Source organism: Schistocerca piceifrons, chromosome 11 (genome assembly GCF_021461385.2).
Source record: "Schistocerca piceifrons isolate TAMUIC-IGC-003096 chromosome 11, iqSchPice1.1, whole genome shotgun sequence".
In the NCBI taxonomy this organism is placed as follows: domain Eukaryota; kingdom Metazoa; phylum Arthropoda; class Insecta; order Orthoptera; family Acrididae; genus Schistocerca; species Schistocerca piceifrons.
The window spans coordinates 164,207,943-164,227,150 of NC_060148.1; the positions used below are offsets into that span (position 1 = coordinate 164,207,943).

Below are 19,208 nucleotides of genomic sequence, written 5' to 3' on the forward strand. Positions count from 1 at the left end.
ATGGCTCCATAGCGGCAAATGTCGGTTATAAAATATGATTGAAAATAGTAGTACAGGGAAAGGGCTGAAGTGCAGAATCCTAATTAATTTTCAGATATGTTGTCATTGATTATTTACATAATTTCACCACCAGTATCACTAAATAAATTTTACTTACTATGCACCAGCACAATTGCTTTGTCAGAACAAAAGACATGAAGTGATTAATCTTGTTAAACTTTTGTATGAATGCTTCATTGCACTCTTTACAGTGTTATTTTTTATTTTCACCACAGGTTCAGGTTTACCCATCCAGTGTGAAAATAAAGGAAGAATTGCAGGAGGATGTGAATCAAGAGGTAAATTTAATGTTTAAAATCTGTGTGACTACATAAAATTAAACTGTGATATTCTGTTGCACAGTTTTGGTGAATAGAATTTGATGGACAACTGATGAAGTTGTACAGAAACTTCTTGTTTTTCCCTGTATTGGCCATAAGGATGGCAGGCTGACAGAAACATAATGTGTACCTAGTAGGAAATAAGGAAAAGTAGGAAAAATACAGCATTTTTAGAATTTACATTTCTCTGATCAAAGTATTATATTCGAGATAGTTAAGTGTTTATGTAGTAACACGACTCACATTTCCGCGCACTTCACCTAGTGTAGACCGGGAACTGTCTGCTAGGCATGCCCGATGTGAACTGGCTGGGCACAGTCCATGCTGCCTGAGTTGGTGTTCTGCCGGCAGAGGACGCGGCAGAATTCTTGCGTGCCCTCTAGCGTGCGGGACTTTACTTGCAGCAACTACTGTCCGTGACACACTGTGCTGGTGTGCGCCTCCTGCGATCTTTCTGGTGGCTACTGCACTCCTCCTCCTTCGGGAGGTGAAGCCACTGTGATCCACTGCATCGGAAGGTGGACCGTCGTGCAGTAACGATTACCTCCATGTCCATTGGAAGGCTGAAATCGGGGGGGATCAGCCAACCCTCGAGCCTGAACCTCCGAATACGTTTGGAAGTGACCCACACGTAGAGGCCCCCGTCATCCCACTACCGGAGCCTGGGACAGAACGGGCGACAAGCCGTCGAATGCTAGATCCCGGTCCACGTTTGTAGGGGCAAGACCCAGTGGCGGGGACGATGGGGAAGGGACGACCACAGGTGAACCAGCCTCCTGAGAAACCAGGCCTGCGAGGGGGGCCGGCTCTCACCAGAGCATCTCTAACGATGGCGATGCTGGTACTGGAGCTACTGGAGGCCACCAAGGCTGAGAACCCTCGCAATGTGGCGGAGTCACAGGTGGGAGAGGCGGTAGCATCCCCTGAGAAAACAACACAGGTGTTGGCAATGGGGAAGCTGGCGCCCGAGGGGTCGGAGGGTGGGTGTCTAAACATGGACATAGCTGATTTTGGTGACAACGTACCTCCTGGTCCCCTGCCTGGAAGGTATAGAACCGGCGGCCATTGCAGCACAGGACCACCACCGGTATCCATCATGGATTGTGACCAAACCCACGTGCCCAGACCGACATACCCAATGTAAAGCAGGGTGCCCTGTTTTGCGAAGACTGGCGAGGGCCAGGCCAGAGGAGGTGCAGCAGAGTCCTAGGTTGGCACCCGTGGAGGAGCTCTGCAGGGCTGGGTTCTCCCATTGGTGTGGTCCGGTATGCCTTCAGGAAAAACGTCAATGCCTCCTCCGCAGGAAATTAGTGCACATACATTTTCAACTGCGTCTTAAATGTGCGCACCATGCGCTTGGCTTCCCCATTTGATTATGGATGAAAGGGGGGAGAACAAACGTGCCGAATACCGAGGCGCCTACTAAAATCCTGGAAGGTCTGCGAAATAAACTGAGGTCCATTGTCCGATACCAGGCTGACTGGCACACCTTTCACAGAAAAGATTTTTGCTTGTGCTTGGATTGCAACTTCGGGAGTAGTTGAGGAGCAGCGAACCACTTATGGAAATCGGGAATAAGCATCAATGACAATGAGCCAGAAGGCATTGAGAAACAGGCCCACAAAATCTATGTGAACACGTTCCCATGCCTGGGTTGCAGGTGGCCATGAAGAGAACACTGACCTGGGAAATGCCTGTTGGCTCTCACACTGGGAACAGGCGGCCACCAAGTGCTCAGTTTCTCTGTCAATACCGGCCCAGTACACATGTCTGCGAGCCAAGGTTTTAGTACGGTAAACACCCCAGTGCCCGTCATGTAATAAACTGGCTGGAACAACCATGCAAGGAGCTGTATCGTCGGTAGCCAGAAGGAGAACTCTTTCCAAGACTGAGAGGCGGTCTCAGAAGAAAATAATTATGAAGAGGGTCCAAGTCCCAACCTGGAGGTCGGGACGACCAGCCCTGCTGAACGAGGCGAACTACTTGCCGGAGGAACGGGTCAGCTTCTGTTTCCCTGGCGATTCTAGAACTAGTGATCGGGAAGCCATCAACCACTTGTCGGGATGCCACATCCAAATGAAAACACATAATCTCCTCCCGATCAAACTTAGGATCCGGGCCCACCGGAAGACAGGAAAGAGTGTCGGCATTGACGTGCTCTCCAGTAGGGCGAAAATGAATGTCATAACGGTACTTAGAGAGGAACAAGGCCCAGCGCTCCAGTCTGTGGGCCGCCCAATCCGGAATCTGAGAGGCGGGGCCAAATAACGATATTAATGGCTTATGGTCAGTGATTAACTGAAACTTCGTGCCATACAAGAAAGGGTGAAACTTGGTAACAGCGTAGACAATGGCCAAAGACTCTTTTTCCACCTGGGAGTAATGGGCCTGCACGGGACTAAGAGTCTTAGACGCAAACGCCAGTGGCTGCTTGGAGCCATCCGCATTGCGATGAGCCAGGACGGCCCCCACCCCATACTGCAAAGCATCTGTAGCCAGGACCAATGGCTTAGTGGGATCAAAAGTATCCAAACAAGGCTCTGACGTGAGGACTCCCTTCAACCAGGTGAATGCTCGCTCGCATGCAGGCGATCAATCAAAAGGAACACCCTTGCGCAGAAGGCAGTACAGGGGGCGGGCTATGGTGGAAGCCCTGGGAATGAACCGGTGGTAATAGGCTATCTTGCCTAAAAAAGCTTGTAACTCCAGTGAAGCGGGCCGCAGAAGGTCGACAATACCTTGGACCAAACTTCCTAGCGGCTGGATGCCGTGCCGAGAGATCATGTAGCCCACATTCTCAGTGGACGGTTGGAAGAAGTTCGACTTACGCAGGTTGCAACGCAGCCCCACGGACCTGAATTTGAGAAGGAGGGTTCAAAGGTTGTGCAAGTGTTCCTTCGTGCTGCGGCCTGTGACAATTACGTTGTCCAGGTAATTAATACAGTGGGGGATTGTCGACGTGATGTGCTCAAGAAAACACTGAAATATCGCCGGGGCACTGGATATTCCGAAGGCCAACCGCTGGTATTGGTAAAGGCCAAACGGGGTGTTGATGACTGCCAGCTGTTTGGAGTCCTCATCAAGTGGTATCTGATGATAAGCCTCCCAAAAGATCGATTTTCGAAAAATATTGGCCTCCCACCACAGCAGAGAACAATTCATGAGAACAAGGCAAGGGATAGGTGTCTGCCACCAATTGGGAATTAATGGTGGCCTTGAAATCGCCACAAAGACGTAATTTTCCCAAGAGTTTCTTGACAATAATGAGGGGCGAAGCCCACTCACTAGAAGAAATGGGAAGAACGACCCCGAGGGCTGTCAGCCGGTCTAGCTCTGCTTTTACCTGAGGGCGGAGAGCTGCCTCGCGCAAAGAAAACACGGGCGAGCTGCCGCCTTCAACGTTAAGTGAGCTTCAAAACACGCCCCAAGCCCTCCTCAAAGATATCCTGAAAGTCAGAGATCAAAGATTCCAATGACTGATAGGGAATGTCTTCGGAGACCAATTGTATGGTATCTGTGATAGAAAAACCGAAAGCTTGAAAGGCATCCAATCCAAAAAGGTTAGCGGAGCTCGCATCACTGACAACAATAAAAGAAAAGTAAGAGGCCGAGTGACTGATTTGTAAGTAACGTCAGTAGTGAATTGAACCAGTAGGGGAATGAGCTGTTTACCATAACCGCGTAGACGCCGGTAAACTGGCGCCAACGGGGCGACCCAAGGTCAGAGTAAGTTTGTGCATTCAACAAGGAAACTGCCGCACCCGTATCTACTTGCAGTTGTAATCGGCGCAACTGAACACACACCGCGATAAAGAGTTTGTGTTTCCTGAATGTCAACGTCCATGTCCTCTGTACCTGCTTCCTTCGATTCTTTTCAGGCTGAGCGGCAAACTTTAGCAATGTCTTTCTTATTACATTTGCGACAAACGGCCCAACGCTGGGGCACTCTGACCGATCATGATGTATATAGCACGACACACAGGACGGAACTCTGTTTACGCACGTGCGGGAGCGGCCGTAATGGCCGGATTGTACCGCTCGCACGTCGTCAACTCCGGACGCAGTGGCCGCGGCCGCACCGCCCTGAACCGCCGCGACGTCGCACCATGCTTCCAACTGTTGACCTTGCGCGTGAGAGACTTCATACGATTGAGCAATGGACAGGACCTCCTCAAGGGAAGGGTCTTCCAACTGCAGGGGCCGAACGAACCATGACGTCGCGCACCATAACGTGGGCATATGACTCTCGCGACTGCTCCATGACAAAATGACACTTGCAACTAAGACCGTGCAGTGTAGCGGCCCACGCTGTTTCTTGCATTGATAGAACTCGACCCTAGCCGCCACAACATGCGTGCGACGGCAATAATATGAAGACAGCAATGAGCACAATGCGTCAAAAGACAAGGACGAGGGTTCCTGTAATGGCGCTAGCTGCCGCAAAACTTGATACAGCGAGGGAGATATCCAAGACAAGAAAAGAGCACAACATACCTCCGCATCGGCAACATGAAACACCTGGAAATGCTGCCGAAGGCGATGTTCATATGCATCCCAATCCTCCACCGTCTCATCATATGGGGGAAAGGGAGGAGGGAACAGTGCTGGAGCAGACTGCGTGGAGAGCAACGCCGGAAGCACTTGTTTCATGGTTGCCATGAGCTCCGTCTGCTGCTCAATCAAAACCCGCACTAAATCCTCCATGCTGCGGAAAAGCTGCGAAACCGGAACGAAGACGCAACACATGAAAGAACGACCCTACTCGTCAGCAATTGTGTAGTAACATGATTCACGTTTCTGTCGTACTTCTCCTAGTGTAGACTGGGAACTGTCTGCTAGGCATGCCTGATGTGAACTGGCTGGGCACAGCCCATGCTGCCTGAGTTGTTGTTCTGCCTCTGTTCCGCCAGCAGAGGATGCGGCCAAATTCTTGCGGGCCCTCTGGTGGGCGGGACTTTACTTGCGGCAACTATTGTCCGTGACGCACCGTGCTGATGGGCGCCTCCCGTGATCTTTGTGGTGGCTACTGCAGTTTACAACATATTTATTTGTAAAATTACTTCCTTATACAGGATACCTCACCGAAGAGTATGGCACATTTTCTTTGATAATCAGCAAATATTTGCAGTTTCGTTTTTGTAATGTGTAGATGAAGTTGACCCGAGAAAGTATTGCTTGTCATGTTTCACATGACACAATGTCAATGGAAAATGTCAGTTTCTTTCCTATTCTAAGAAAAATAATCTTTAGAATGGAATGTTACATGTTCAGTGTGTGCTAGTCATCCCAGATTAATGTTGTGTGACATTTAGTTTAATGACACATTAACAAGGATAGTAAAACAAAGAATAACCAGTACCTGAGCAGAGAGTGAGTAATGTTGCTGCAGAGCACGGGGCCCAACTGCTCATGGGACAGGGCAAAATGGACAAGGAAGATGTGGTGAACACATTTCCATAAAAATGAAAACAGCTGAATTGCCAGTGTATGCACCTCAGTCTTCTGCACACCACACCACACTCTAGAATACAGCATATACAAACCTTCAGAAGTAACAGACATGCTTTTGTTTACTTGTGAATGCTGTAAATGTTATCATTTTGTTTGATTCTTGTTGCTGTGGTGTGTGTTTCTGACTAGATTCCATAACACGATTTTTGTTGTTGGTCTTGTGTAATGAGGTTGACAGGGAAACAGCTCAAGTGTATATGGAAATATATCTGGAATGAGAAGAGAGCCACCCTCTAGTAGATGTTTTTTGGGCTGTAATACAGCGAGCTTGACACATGGTATGAGCAGATCCACACAGCAAACCATTGATGCTTGCTAGTTCAAATCTCACACACCACAGTGCATCGAATTTTAAGAGACTCGAAGTTGCACCCATACTGCCACCCTGGGTACCATAAGCTTTTAGTAGATGACAAGGCCAATCGGGTAATCTTTTGTGGGTGAGTATTGAATCAGTGTATTAACTTGGTGAAGGAGACTCAGTGCACAGACTAGTCAACATTTTCCACACAGTCATGCTAAATCATCGTGCTAAACACTGCTGGACCTCCGGGGACCTTCAATGTCTGTGTGAGCCAGAGAATGTATGATGGGCTGTCAGTTGCTGGGGAGGCATTATCAATAAACATGTGGTAGGTTCCCACTTTTTCCAAAGATAGGTTGAGTGAGAGAATGTGCCCAAACTTCCTTCAGAATTAACTGTTTTCTATGGTTGATGATATTAATTTAAGCATGAGACTGGAATAGAAGGGAGAACCGATAGAGGTACTCAAGGTACCCTCCGCCACACACCGTCAGGTGGCTTGCGGAGTATGGATGTAGATGTAGATGTAGAAGTGATGTGGATGCAAAAGAATTGTGCACCTGGCTACTGCATTGCAGCTGCATGCCCAGCAGCACAAAATGATAGGCAGACATATGATCATCGCATGCCAGCAAGGCCACTTGATCAGTCTCTACTTCACTTGGATAGCTGGGAACAAAAAAGATTCATTGTATGAAGAACAATGTGAGAACCATGAGGAAGTGGACAACTGCATCAGGCAAAACCTTTCTGCACTTGGGTCATATGATGAACTGCACACACCACCTCGCATCTATTCTAGCCTGGAACAGTGTTCAGAAAAAATGATGGTTTGTTTGGACACACAGTGTAAGGGACTAATTCAATCAAAGAATGATTAATTTTTGTTTCCTTTTTAAAAAAAAAACTCTTAAGAAATTTTTGGCTGCTTAGAATTCAGTGTTACTTTGTTGTGTTATGTGGACACGCATGTCCACAGTGAAGAATCAATAGTAAAACAGAAAAATAAGCTTATTGTTAATTTTCTTAGTTGTAGGCTGCAAATCTGTTACAGACTGTTGCTGTGATAATAACTAATTTGACAGTTTAAGAACTGTATTGTAAAAGTCTAGTCTTTCCATTCACTATGTTGTTGTTGTTGTTGTGGTCTTCAGTCCTGAGGCTGGTTTGATGCAGCTCTCCATGCTAATCTATCCTGTGCAAGCTCCTTCGTCTCCCAGTACCTACTGCAACCTACATCCTTCTGAATCTGCTTAGTGTATTCATCTCTTGGTCTCCCTCGACGATTTTTACCCTCCACACTGCCCTCCAATGCTAAATTTGTTATTCCTTGATGCCCCAGGACATGTCCTACCAACCGATCCCTTCTTCTAGTCAAGTTGTGCCACAAACTTCTCTTCTCCCCAATCCTATTCAATACCTCCTCATTAGTTACGTGATCTACCCACCTAATCTTCAACATTCTTCTGTAGCACCACATTTCGAAAGCTTCTATTCTCTTCTTGTCCAAACTATTTATTGTCCATGTTTCACTTCCATACATGGCTACACTCTATACAAATACTTTCAGAAATGACTTCCTGACACTTAAATCTATACTCGATGTTAACAAATTTCTCTTCTTCAGAATTGCTTTCCTTGCCATTGCCAGTCTACATTTTATATCCTCTCTACTTCGAGCATCATCAGTTATTTTGCTCCCCAAATAGCAAAACTCCTTTACTACTTTCAGCGTCTCATTTCCTAATCTAATTCCCTCAGCATCAACCAACTTAATTCGACTACATTCCATTATCCTCGTTTTGCTTTTGTTGATGTTCATCTTATACCCTCCTTTCAAGACACAGTCCGTTCCGTTCAGCTGCTCTTCCAAGTCCTTTGCTGTCTCTGACAGAATTACAATGTCATCGGCGAACCTCAAAGTTTTTATTTCTTCTCCCTGGATTTTACTACCTACTCCAAATTTTTCTTTTGTTTCCTTTACTGCTTGCTCAACATAGAGATTGAATAATATCGGGGAGAGGCTACAACCCTGTCTCACTCCCTTCGGAACCACTGCTTCCCTTTCATGCCCCTCGACTCTTATAACTGCCATCTGGTTTCTGTACAAATTGTAAATAGCCTTTCGCTCCCTGTATTTTACCCTGGACATCTTTAGAATTTGAAAGAGAGTATTCCAGCCAACATTGTCAAAAGCTTTCTCTAAGTATATAAATGCTAGAAATGTAGGTTTGCCTTTACTTAATCTTCCTTCTAAGATAAGTCATAAGGTCAGTATTGCCTCACGCGTTCCACCATTTCTACGGAATCGAAACTAATTTTCCCCGAGGTCGGCTTCTACCAGTTTTTCCATTCATCTGTAAATAATTCGTGTTGGTATTTTGCAGCTGTGACTTATTAAACTGATCGTTCGGTAATTTTCACATCTGTCAACACCTGCTTTCTTTGGGATTGGATTTATTTTATTCTTCTTGAAGTCTGAGGGTATTTCGCCTGTCTCGTACATCTTGCCCACCAGATGGTAGAGTTTTGTCAGGACTGGCTCTCCCAAGGCCGTCAGTAGTTCCAGCGGAATGTTGTCTACTCCCGGGGCCTTGTTTTGACTCAGGTCTTTCAGTGCTCTGTCAAACTCTTCATGCAGTATCGCATCTCCCATTTCATCTTCATCTACATCCTCTTCCATTTCCATAATATTGTCCTCAAGTACATCGCCCTTGTATAGACCCTCTATATACTCGTTCCAACTCTCTGCTTTCCCTTCTTTGCTTAGAACTGGGTTTCCATATGAGCTCTTGATATTCATACAAGTGGCTCTCTTTTCTCTAAAGGTCTCTTTAATTTTCCTGTAGGCTGTATCTATCTTACCCCTAGTGAGATAAGCCTCTACGTCCTTACATTTGTCCTCTAGCCATGCCTGCTTAGCCGTTTTGCACTTCCTATCAATCTCATTTTTGAGACGTTTGTATTCCTATTTCCCTGCTTCATTTGCTGCATTTTTATATTTTCTCCTTTCATCAATTAAATTCAATATTTCTTCTGTTACCCAAGGATTTCTACTAGCCCTCGTCTTTTTACCTACTTGATCCTCTGCTGCCTTCACTACTTCGTCCCTCAGAGCTACCCATTCGTCTTCTACTGTATTTCTTTCCCCCATTCCTGTCAATCGTTCCCTTATGCTCTCCCTGAAACTCTGTACAACCTCTGGTTTAGTCAGTTTATCCAGGTCCCATCTCCTTAAATTCCCACCTTTTTGCAGTTTCTTCAGTTTTAAGCTACAGTTCATAACCAATAGATTGTGGTCAAGAGTCCACATCTGCCCCTGGAAATGTCCTACAATTTAAAACCTGGTTCCTAAATCTCTGTCTTACCATTATATAATCGATCTGATACCTTTTAGTATCTCCAGGATTCTTCCACGTATACAACCTTCTTTTATGATTCTTGAACCAAGTGTTGGCTATGATTAAGTTATGCTCTGTGCAAAATTCTACCAGACAGCTTCCTCTTTCATTTCTTAACCCCAATCCATATTCACCTACTATATTTCCTTCTCTCGCTTTTCCTACTGTCAAATTCCAGTCACCCATGACTATTAAATTTTCGTCTCCGTTCACTACCTGAATAATTTCTTTTATCTCATCATACATTTCTTCAATTTCTTCGTCATCTGCAGAGCTAGTTGGCATATAAACTTGTACTACTGTAGTAGGCATGGGCTTCATGTCTATCTTGGCCACAGTAATACGTTCACTATGCTGTTGGTAGTAGCTTACCCGCACTCCTATTTTTTTATTCATTATTAAACCTACTCCTGCATTACTGCTATTTGATTTTGTATTTATAACCTTGTATTCACCTGACCAGAAGTCTTGTTCCTCCTGCCACCGAACTTCACTAATTCCCACTATATCTAACTTTAACCTATCTATTTCCCTTTTTAAATTTTCTAACCTACCAGCCCGATTAAGGGATCTGACATTCCACGCTCCGATCCGTAGAACGCCAGTTTTCTTTCTCAATAGAACGCTGATAACGACATCCTCTTGAGTAGTCCCCGCCCGGAGATCCGAATGGGGGACTATTTTACCTCCGGAATATTTTACCCAAGAGGACGCCATCATCATGTAATCATACAGTAAAGCTGCATGCCCTCGGGAAAAATTACAGCTGTAGTTTCCCCTTGCTTTCAGCCGTTCGCAGTACCAGCACAACAAGGCCGTTTTGGTTATTGTTACAGGGCCAGATCAGTCAATCATCCAGACTGTTGCCCTTGCAACTACTGAAAAGGCTGCTGCCCCTCTTCAGGAACCACACGTTTGTCTGGCCTCTCAACAGATACCCCTCCGTTGTGGTTGCACCTACGGTACGGCTATCTGTATCGTTTTGGCACGCAAGCCTCCCCACCAACGGCAAGGTCCATGGTTCATGGGGGGGGGGGGGGGGGGGGATCCATTCACTAACTGTGTAATTAAGTTGAATTAAAAGTTATTCTTCTACTTTCTGCTATATTATCTTCATTTGAAATAGTAGTGAAATACATTAGATAACATCGTGAAATACAGCACAGAAGATAGTGAAATACAATAGATAAGATTCTTTTAGGCATATGCAAACTGAAACAAAGTGCCATTCTGTGAGATCATCTTATAAGTTAATGTGTATTGGTCTGATTTAGTACTTGCGGCTATTCAGATTGCTCTTTACTATCCCCTAATGCAGTTTATAACTACAACAGACAGTGAAATGCTGAGCAAGGTGGTGCAGTGCTTAGCACACTGAACTCACATTCTGGAGGATGACAGTTCAATCCCGCATCCAGCCTACCTGATTTAGGTTTTCCGAGATTTCCCTAAATTGCTTCAGACAAATGCTCGGATGGTCCCTTTGAAAGTGCATGACCGACTTCTGTCCCTATCCTTCCCTAAGCCAATGAGACTGATGACCTCTCTGTTTGGTCTCTTCCACCAAACCAACCCAACCCGACCCAATCAGTAAACATTTGTTTTCCATGTCTTCTTTGCCCAAATTTCCTCCTCTCACGTGCCGCTATCAGAACATGCCACTTGAACTAAAACAAATATTCGTTGTCACAGTTGTCATGGTTAATATGATTATTCATTTGAAAAAGGAATATCCAGGTTCAATTTATGATTGTGTCAAAAATAAATTTCAATCATTGATGATTGTTATATGCATGAATTTATATCTTCTACCATTTCTTATATCCCTATTAGAATTTTGTAATGAGTAGAAAGCATGGGGAATTTGAAGTAATAGTTTGTCCATATGAATATTTTTTTTTTTTCTGTAAATGGGAAAGTAAACAAACAGATAACTTTGGAATTCTCAGTACATGTTTGTGGAATGGGGAAGAGGATGGAAGGAAAAGTATAAATAATGTTGTAATTTTTGTAATAAACATAGTCACACAGCTACATACATAGCTGCAAACCACACTGAAGTGCATTGCAGAGGGTGCTTACAATTTACCACATTTTAAGATTTTTTTTCTGCTTCCAGTCATGTATGGAGTGTGGGAGAGTAAATGATGCAATGCCTTTTTGCAAGCTGTAATGAGTCTAATGTTGTCTTCAGTCTTGATGAGAGTCGTAAATGGGGGGAGGGAGGGAGGAAAGGAGGGGGGTGAAAAATACCTTTAGATTCTTTACAGTGTATAAGTATGTTTTTCAGGATAATCAGTGACTTGTCTTAAGGGGTCTCCCAATTTAGCTTTCACATCATATCTGTGATGCTGTTCTGTGGTTGAAGCAAACTTATGTCCATTTGTACTCCTTTCCGTATGTTCAATATCCTCTGTTAACTTCAGAAGTATTGTAGGATAGCGTGGACAAGTGTTTTGTAAGCAGTGTCCTTTGTAGTGTCCCTATATCCTAACAGTGAACCACAGTTGATCACCTGCTCTGCACATGACAACCGATGTAGCATAGAGATCATTCATGTTTGAGTTCAGAGAATATTGTAGAATTTTACAACAAATGCTCATCAGTTAGGTTGTTCAGTAATTTTGTGGATCACTTCTGCTACCCTCCTTATAAGAGGTGTGATCTGTACTTTCCTCCAGTCGCCAGACACAGTAATTTATTTATTTACTTGCTTATTTTTCAAGTGATGGTGTATGCAGGATGTCCCTGGGACAATGGTCAATATTCAAGGACATGTCAGGAATGATCATTCAAAGAAAAGAAAGTCTGGTAATTGTGGGCACCAAAATGCATACCTGAAGAACTATGAGCATTTATTAAGTAGAAGAGATGTCTTTCACAGTAATTTATGAAAAGTTCTCATAGATCTTGAAAGGTGTGTACTTTAGAGCCCATGCTTATTCGACATTAGTTCTCATTTTGCTCCAAATTACCACCTCTCAAACTATGGAAAGCAGAGAGCTTGCAGTGGAAGAGATTTGTTTTATAGTATTGTATCTCTTAATTTGTGCAGTTTAGAGCCCATGTTTACTAGAATTTTTTTTTTTTTTTTTATCTGAATGATTGTTCCTGTCATATCCCGGAGTACTGACCATTCCTCCTGCGACATACTGTATTATGATTCCAATGCGAGCTAACTCAGCTACAATTTCAGTATAGAATACTAAACGGGATTCCGTGGGCCTTAAAGCCTTGTTCAATTTTAGTGATTTTTAGCTGTTTGTTAATTTGGGGAGAAGAGGAGTTTGTGGCATAACTTGACTAGAAGAAGGGATCTGTTGGTAGGACATGTTCTGAGGCATTAAGGGATCATCAATTTAGTATCGGAGGGCAGCGTGGAGGGTAAAAATCGTAGGGGGAGACCAAGAGATGAATACACTAAGCAGATTCAGAAAGATGGAGGTTGTAGTTGGTACTGGGATATGAAGAAACTTGCAGAGGAGAGCTGCATCAAACGAGTCTCAGGAATGAAGACTACTACAACAATAACAACGACGTTAACACCACTGAAACTAATATTTCTATTACTTAGCATTGCAGTAGTGTGAAAATTAAGCTAGGACACTAGTTCTACACATTACGTGGTAAAGGAATATTTGAAATGAAAATGGAGTACATCATTTCTGGTTTTGCTTTGCTACCTTCACTTTCAGTTCCTATGTGATGCATGTCTGTCAGGACACTAACTTTGGTGCCACTGGCCACTTTTACATCTACATCTGCATTTATACTCTGCAAGCCACCCAGCGGTGTATGGCGGAGGGCACTTTACGTGCCACTGTCATTACCTCCCTTTCCTGTTGCACTTGCGTATGGTTCGCGGGAAGAACGACTGCTGGAAAGCCTCCATGCGTGCCCGAATCTCTCTAATTTTACATTCATGATCGCAGTGGGAGGTATAAGCAGGGGGAAGCAATATATACCATACCTCATCCAGAAACGTACCCTCTCCAAACCTGGACAGCAAGCTACACCGTGATGCAGAGCACCTCTCTTGCAGGGACTGCCTCTTGAATTTGCTAATAATCTCTGTAACGCTATCACGCTTACCAAATAACCCTGTGGCAAAACGCGCCTCTTTTCTTTGGACCTTCTCTATCTCCTCCGTCAACCCGACCTGGTACTGATCCCACACTGATGAGCAAGACTCAAGTATAGGCCAAACGAGTGTTTTGTAAGCCATCTCCTTTGTTGATGGACTACATTTTCTAAGGACTCTTCCAATGAATCTGAACCTGGCACCCTCCTTACCAACAATTAATTTTATATGATCATTCCACTTCAAATTGTTCCGTACGCATACTCCCAGAAGTAACTGCTGCTGGTGTTAGTGCCGCTATCATATAATCATACAATAAAGGATCCTTCTTTCTATGTATTCGCATTACATTACATTTGTCTATGTTAAGGGTCAGTTGCCACTCCCTGCACCAAGTGCAGATCTTCCTGCATTTCGCTGCAATTTTCTAATGCTGCAACTTCTCTGTATACTACAGGATCATCCGTGAAAAGCCTCATGGAACTTCCAACACTATCTACTAGGTCATTTATATATATTGTGAAAAGCAATGGTCCCATAACACTCCCCTGTGGCACATCAGAGGTTACTTTAATGTCTGTAGACGCCTCTCCATTCAGAACAATAGGCTGTGTTCTGTTTGCTAAAAGCTCTTCAATCCAGCCACACAGCTGGTCTGATATTCTGTAGGCTCTTACTTTGTTTATCAGGCGACAGTGCGGAACTGTATCAAACGCCTTCCGGAAGTCAAGGAGAATGGCATCTACCTGGGAGCCTGTATCTAATATTTTCTGGGTCTCATGAACAAATAAACTGAGTTGGGTCTCACACGATTGCTGTTTCCGGAATCCATGTTGATTCCTACAGAGGAGATTCAGGGTTTCCGGAAATAACATGATACGCATGCAGAAAACATGTTCTAAAATTCTACAACAGATTGATGTCAGAGATATAGGAGTTTTGCGCGTTTGCTCGATGACGCTTCTTGAAAACTGGGACTACCTGTGCTCTTTTCCAATCATTTGGAACCTTCCATTCCTCTAGACTTGCAGCACACGGCTGTTACAAGGGGGGGGGGGGGGGGCAAGTTCTTTCACGTAGTCTGTATAGAATCGAATTGGTATCCCATCAGGTCCAGTGGACTTTCCTCTGTTGAGTGATTTCAGTTGCTTTTCTATTCCTTGGACACTTATTTCGATGTCAGCCATTTTTTCGTAAGTGCGAGGATTTAGAGAAGAAACTGCAGTGCGGTCTTCCTCTGTGAAGCAGCTTTGGAAAAAGGTGTTTAGTATTTCAGCTTTACGCGTGTCATCCTCTGTTTCAATGCCATCATCATCCCAGGGTGTCTGGATATGCTGTTTCGATCCACTTACTGATTTAACGTGCGACCAGAACTTCCTAGGATTTTCTGTCAAGTCGGTACATAGAATTTTACTTTCTAATTCACTGAACGCTTCATGCATAGCCCTTCTTATGCTGACTTTGACATCGTTCAGCTTCTGTTTGTCTGAAAGGTTTTGGCTGTGTTTAAACTTGCAGTGAAGCTCTCTTTGCTTTCGCAGTAGTTTCCTAACTTTGTTGTTGAACCATGGTGGGTTTTTCCTGTCCCTCACAGTATTATGTGGCACGTACCTGTCTAAACTGCATTTTACAATTGTCTTGAACTTTTTCCATAAACACTCAACATTGTCACTGTCTGAACAGAAATGTTCGTGTTGATCTGTTAGCTAGTCTGAAATCTGCCTCCTATTACTCTTGCTAAACAGATAAACCTTCCTCCTTTTTTTTATATTCCTATATACTTCCATATTCAGGGATGCTGCAATGGCCTTATGATCACTGATTCCCTGTTCTGCGCTTACAGAGTCGAAAAGTTCGGGTCTGTTTGTTATCAGTAGGTCCAAGGTGTTATCTCCATGAGTCAATTCTCTGTTTAATTGCTCGAGGTCATTTTTGGATAATGCACTCAATATAATGTCACTCGATGCTCTGTCCCTACCACTCATCCTAAACATCTGAGTGTCCCAGTCTATATATGGTAAATTGAAATCTCTACCTAAGACTATAACATGCTGAGGAAATTTATGTGAAATGTATTCCAGATTTTCACTCAGTTGTTCTGCTACTAATGCTGCTGAGTTGGGAGGTCAGTAAAAGGAGCCAATTATTAACCTAGCTTGGCTGTTGAGTATAACCTCCACCCATAATAATTCACAGGAACTATCCACTTCTATTTCACAGGATAAACTACACATGATCATTATTCTCTCTCTCTCTCTCTCTCTCCCTCTCTCCCTCTCCCTCTCCCTCTCCCTCTCCCTCTCCCTCTCCCTCTCTCTCTCTCTCTCTCTCTCTCTCTCTCTCTCTCTCTCTCTCTCTCTCTCTCTCTCTCTCTCTCTCTCTCTCTCTCTCACACACACACACACACACACACACACACACGCACACACTCTTTCAAATTCTGAAGCTGGAAGGAGTCAAATACATGGAGCAAAAGGCTATTTACAATTTGTACAGAAAACAGATGGCAGTTATGAGAGTCAAGGGCATGCATGAAAGGGAAGCATTGGTTGGGAAGGGAGTGAGACAATGTTGTAGCCTACCCCAAATCTGTATGTTGAACAAGCAGTAAAGGAAACAAAACAAAAATTTGAAGTAGGACTTAAATTCCACGGAGAAGAAGTAAAAACTTTGACGTTTGCTGATGACATTGTAATTCTGTCACAGACAGCAAAGGACTTGGAAGAGCAGTTGAACGGAATGGATAGTGTCTTGAAAAGGTGATATAAGATGAATATCAACAAAAGCAAAACAAGGATAATTGAATGTATTCAAATTAAATCAGGTGATGCTGAGGGAATTAGCTTAGGAAATGAGAGACTTAAGTTAGTAGATTAGTTTTGCTATTTGGGGAGCAAAATAACTGATGATGGTTGAAGTAGATAGGATATAAAATGTAGACGGGCGATGGGAAGAAAAGCGTTTGTGAAGAAGAGAAATTTGTTAACGTCAATTATAAATTTGTGTGTCATGAAGTCTTCCCTGAAAGTATTTGTGTGGAATGTAGCCATGTATGGAAGTGAAACATTGATGATAAATAGTTTAGACAAGAAGAGAATAGAAGCTTTTGAAATGTGGTGCTACAGAAGAATGCCGAAGATTGGATGGGTAGATCATGTAACTAATGAGGAGGTACTGAATAGAATTGAGAAGATGAATTTGTGGTACAACTTGACTAGAAGAAGGGACCAGTTGGTAGGATATGTTCTGAGGAGTCAAGGGATCATCAATTTAGTATTTGAGGGAAGTGTGTAGGGTAAACATCGTAGAGCGAGAGCAAGGCATGAATACACTAATCAGATTCAGAAGGATGTAGGTTGCAGTAGTTACGTGGAAATGAAGAAGCTTGCACAGGATAGAGTAGCATGGACAGCTGCATTAAACCAGTCTCTGGACTGAAGATCACATAACAACAACAAGAGACCTTTCAATACAGTTTGCTGTGGTTGTCATTGAATGCTTCAACCAGTGCTCTCTTGCCAGTCATATGTGTTTCATGTAGCATCTCTCTGTCTATAGATATGCACTTCACTGTACACGTTATCACTGAAATACTACTGAATTTAAGCTGTGTGGATTTTGCAATGTATTTTATTGCAGACAGTTTATTGTATTCGAATTTTCACCTTATCGTGTATCCTTACACAGCTGCCAGTTTGCTGCTGTAAAATCTTTGTCTGTAATACATTCTTGGTGGTTCAGTCACAACTGTGACTTGGATTGTTCATTACGAATAAAATCCACAGTAGTTGTAATTTGAAACAAAGGCAACTTTAAGGTGAAAATGCTATTGCAAACAACCAAAGTGGCAGTTGCCAATCTGCAAAAAGTAACTTATCATATTACTGCTCTAACAGCCACATGGGTACACCCAGAAAGAACTAGTTCATGCTGCAAACATTCAATGGCATGTGCGTACTAGGGCCTCCTCCTTATGCTCCACATGGCTACCAGTAATATGGGTCATTGGGTGTACTCAACATGCAACTGCCAAGCACTTACATGGTAATCCCTTATTGCAAATTGACAGTTGACGTTTTAGGTGTTTGTAACAGCATTTTTGCCTTCCTTAAGTCACTGTCACATGTCCGGCCATTTTTCTTAGGTCATTAGGTTATATTATTTTCGTCTGTGGGTGCATGTTTATGGCTAGTCCAGTTTTTTCAGCCAGGCCATTTTTTCCCTACCTGTTCTTTATTAATAGTAGCAGTAGAATTTGAAAAGTGATTTACATCCTGAAACCAAGGTAGTGTTTGTATCTTAAACTAAATAAACGAACTTTGAAATTACAACTGCAATAGATTTTATTCATCATGAAAAAATCTTCGTCTCCCCTCCAGTCAAACCCTTTCACTCCCCCCACCCCTTACACACACACACACACACACACACACACACACACACACACACACACACACACACACGTGGACGCACGCAGCCATTACAAACTGAGCTATTCCTACATGTCTCATGGTATTTCTATCAGTCTATACTTTCTTTCAGTAAAGTTGTGACAAATTTCTCTTCTCACCAATTTGATTCAGTACCTCTTCACTAGTTATTCAACTTCCTCCTCTAGTCTGCAGCTTCTCCCTGTAGTGCCATCCCAGCTAGTTCACTCTTTCTACCCAGATTGCCTGCCTTCCAAGTATTCCATTGCTTTTGCAAAGCAGCATTGTATTCCTTCAGCTCTGCCACCTGCTTCACCAAGAGTTCAGTTGCTTGTTGAGTCATGACCACTCATGCTTGTGACCTTGAAATTTGTACAGACTCCATCTACCAAAGATAAAAATTAACAAAAAACCAAAGTTAAACTCAACAAGCACAGATATAACAACAAGAAAAAGTCTTTTGTCTTTACTCAGAATAAACCACATTGATTCCACACACTAATGTGCTTTGTGTCTATAACATCAGCAGATTCTACATGTTGCTGGCACTGACTGTGCACAAGGTGATTTCTGACCCTCCAGGTTACAATGTTGCATCTCACTGGCCATAAATAGTGCACCCTTTAATTTCCTTTAAACTGAGACACATTTGCAGGTCTTTCTGGTTTCACAAATACCACCTGCAGGTTTCTATGCATATCAAGTATGCCTATTCTTGCTGTGCTCAAGAATGGAAGAAGCAAGAGATATTAAGTCCACTTGCCTCAGCACACCATCAAAACTGGACCCAGAGTTGGTGGTGATGTAATGGTTGGAGCTCCTTTCAATGGAGGGCAGCACTCAATGATGCAGGTACTTTTAAAACCAGACTATTGGGGTCTGGGTGTGACCTCCCAGGACAGGGGTGGGCTGGGTCATTTGTAGGTCAGCTTCCTTGTGTTATAGGGGTGGTGGTGGCTGAAACTGTTTGGCAAATCATTGATGAACATCCCTGTTTACAATGGACATTTATTCATTTTAGTACAGACACACATTGCGACACATTGCAGTAGGTTGGCCACTGATGACATCAGTGGCTGCTGACATGTCACACACTGTAGT

The 19,208-nt window shown here is 43.6% G+C and overlaps 1 protein-coding gene across 6 annotated transcripts in view; it reads left to right on the forward strand.

The window, feature by feature from the left end:
* LOC124720035 (zinc finger protein ZFP2-like) overlaps positions 1-19,208 on the forward strand; it is a 174,457-nt gene that overhangs the window by 9,634 nt on the left and 145,615 nt on the right. For all 6 annotated transcript variants that reach the window (XM_047245290.1, XM_047245285.1, XM_047245286.1 and 3 more), the window contains one exon: positions 276-338. In XM_047245290.1, the coding sequence (XP_047101246.1) occupies positions 276-338 (63 nt within the window). The remainder of the gene's footprint in view (positions 1-275; positions 339-19,208) is intronic.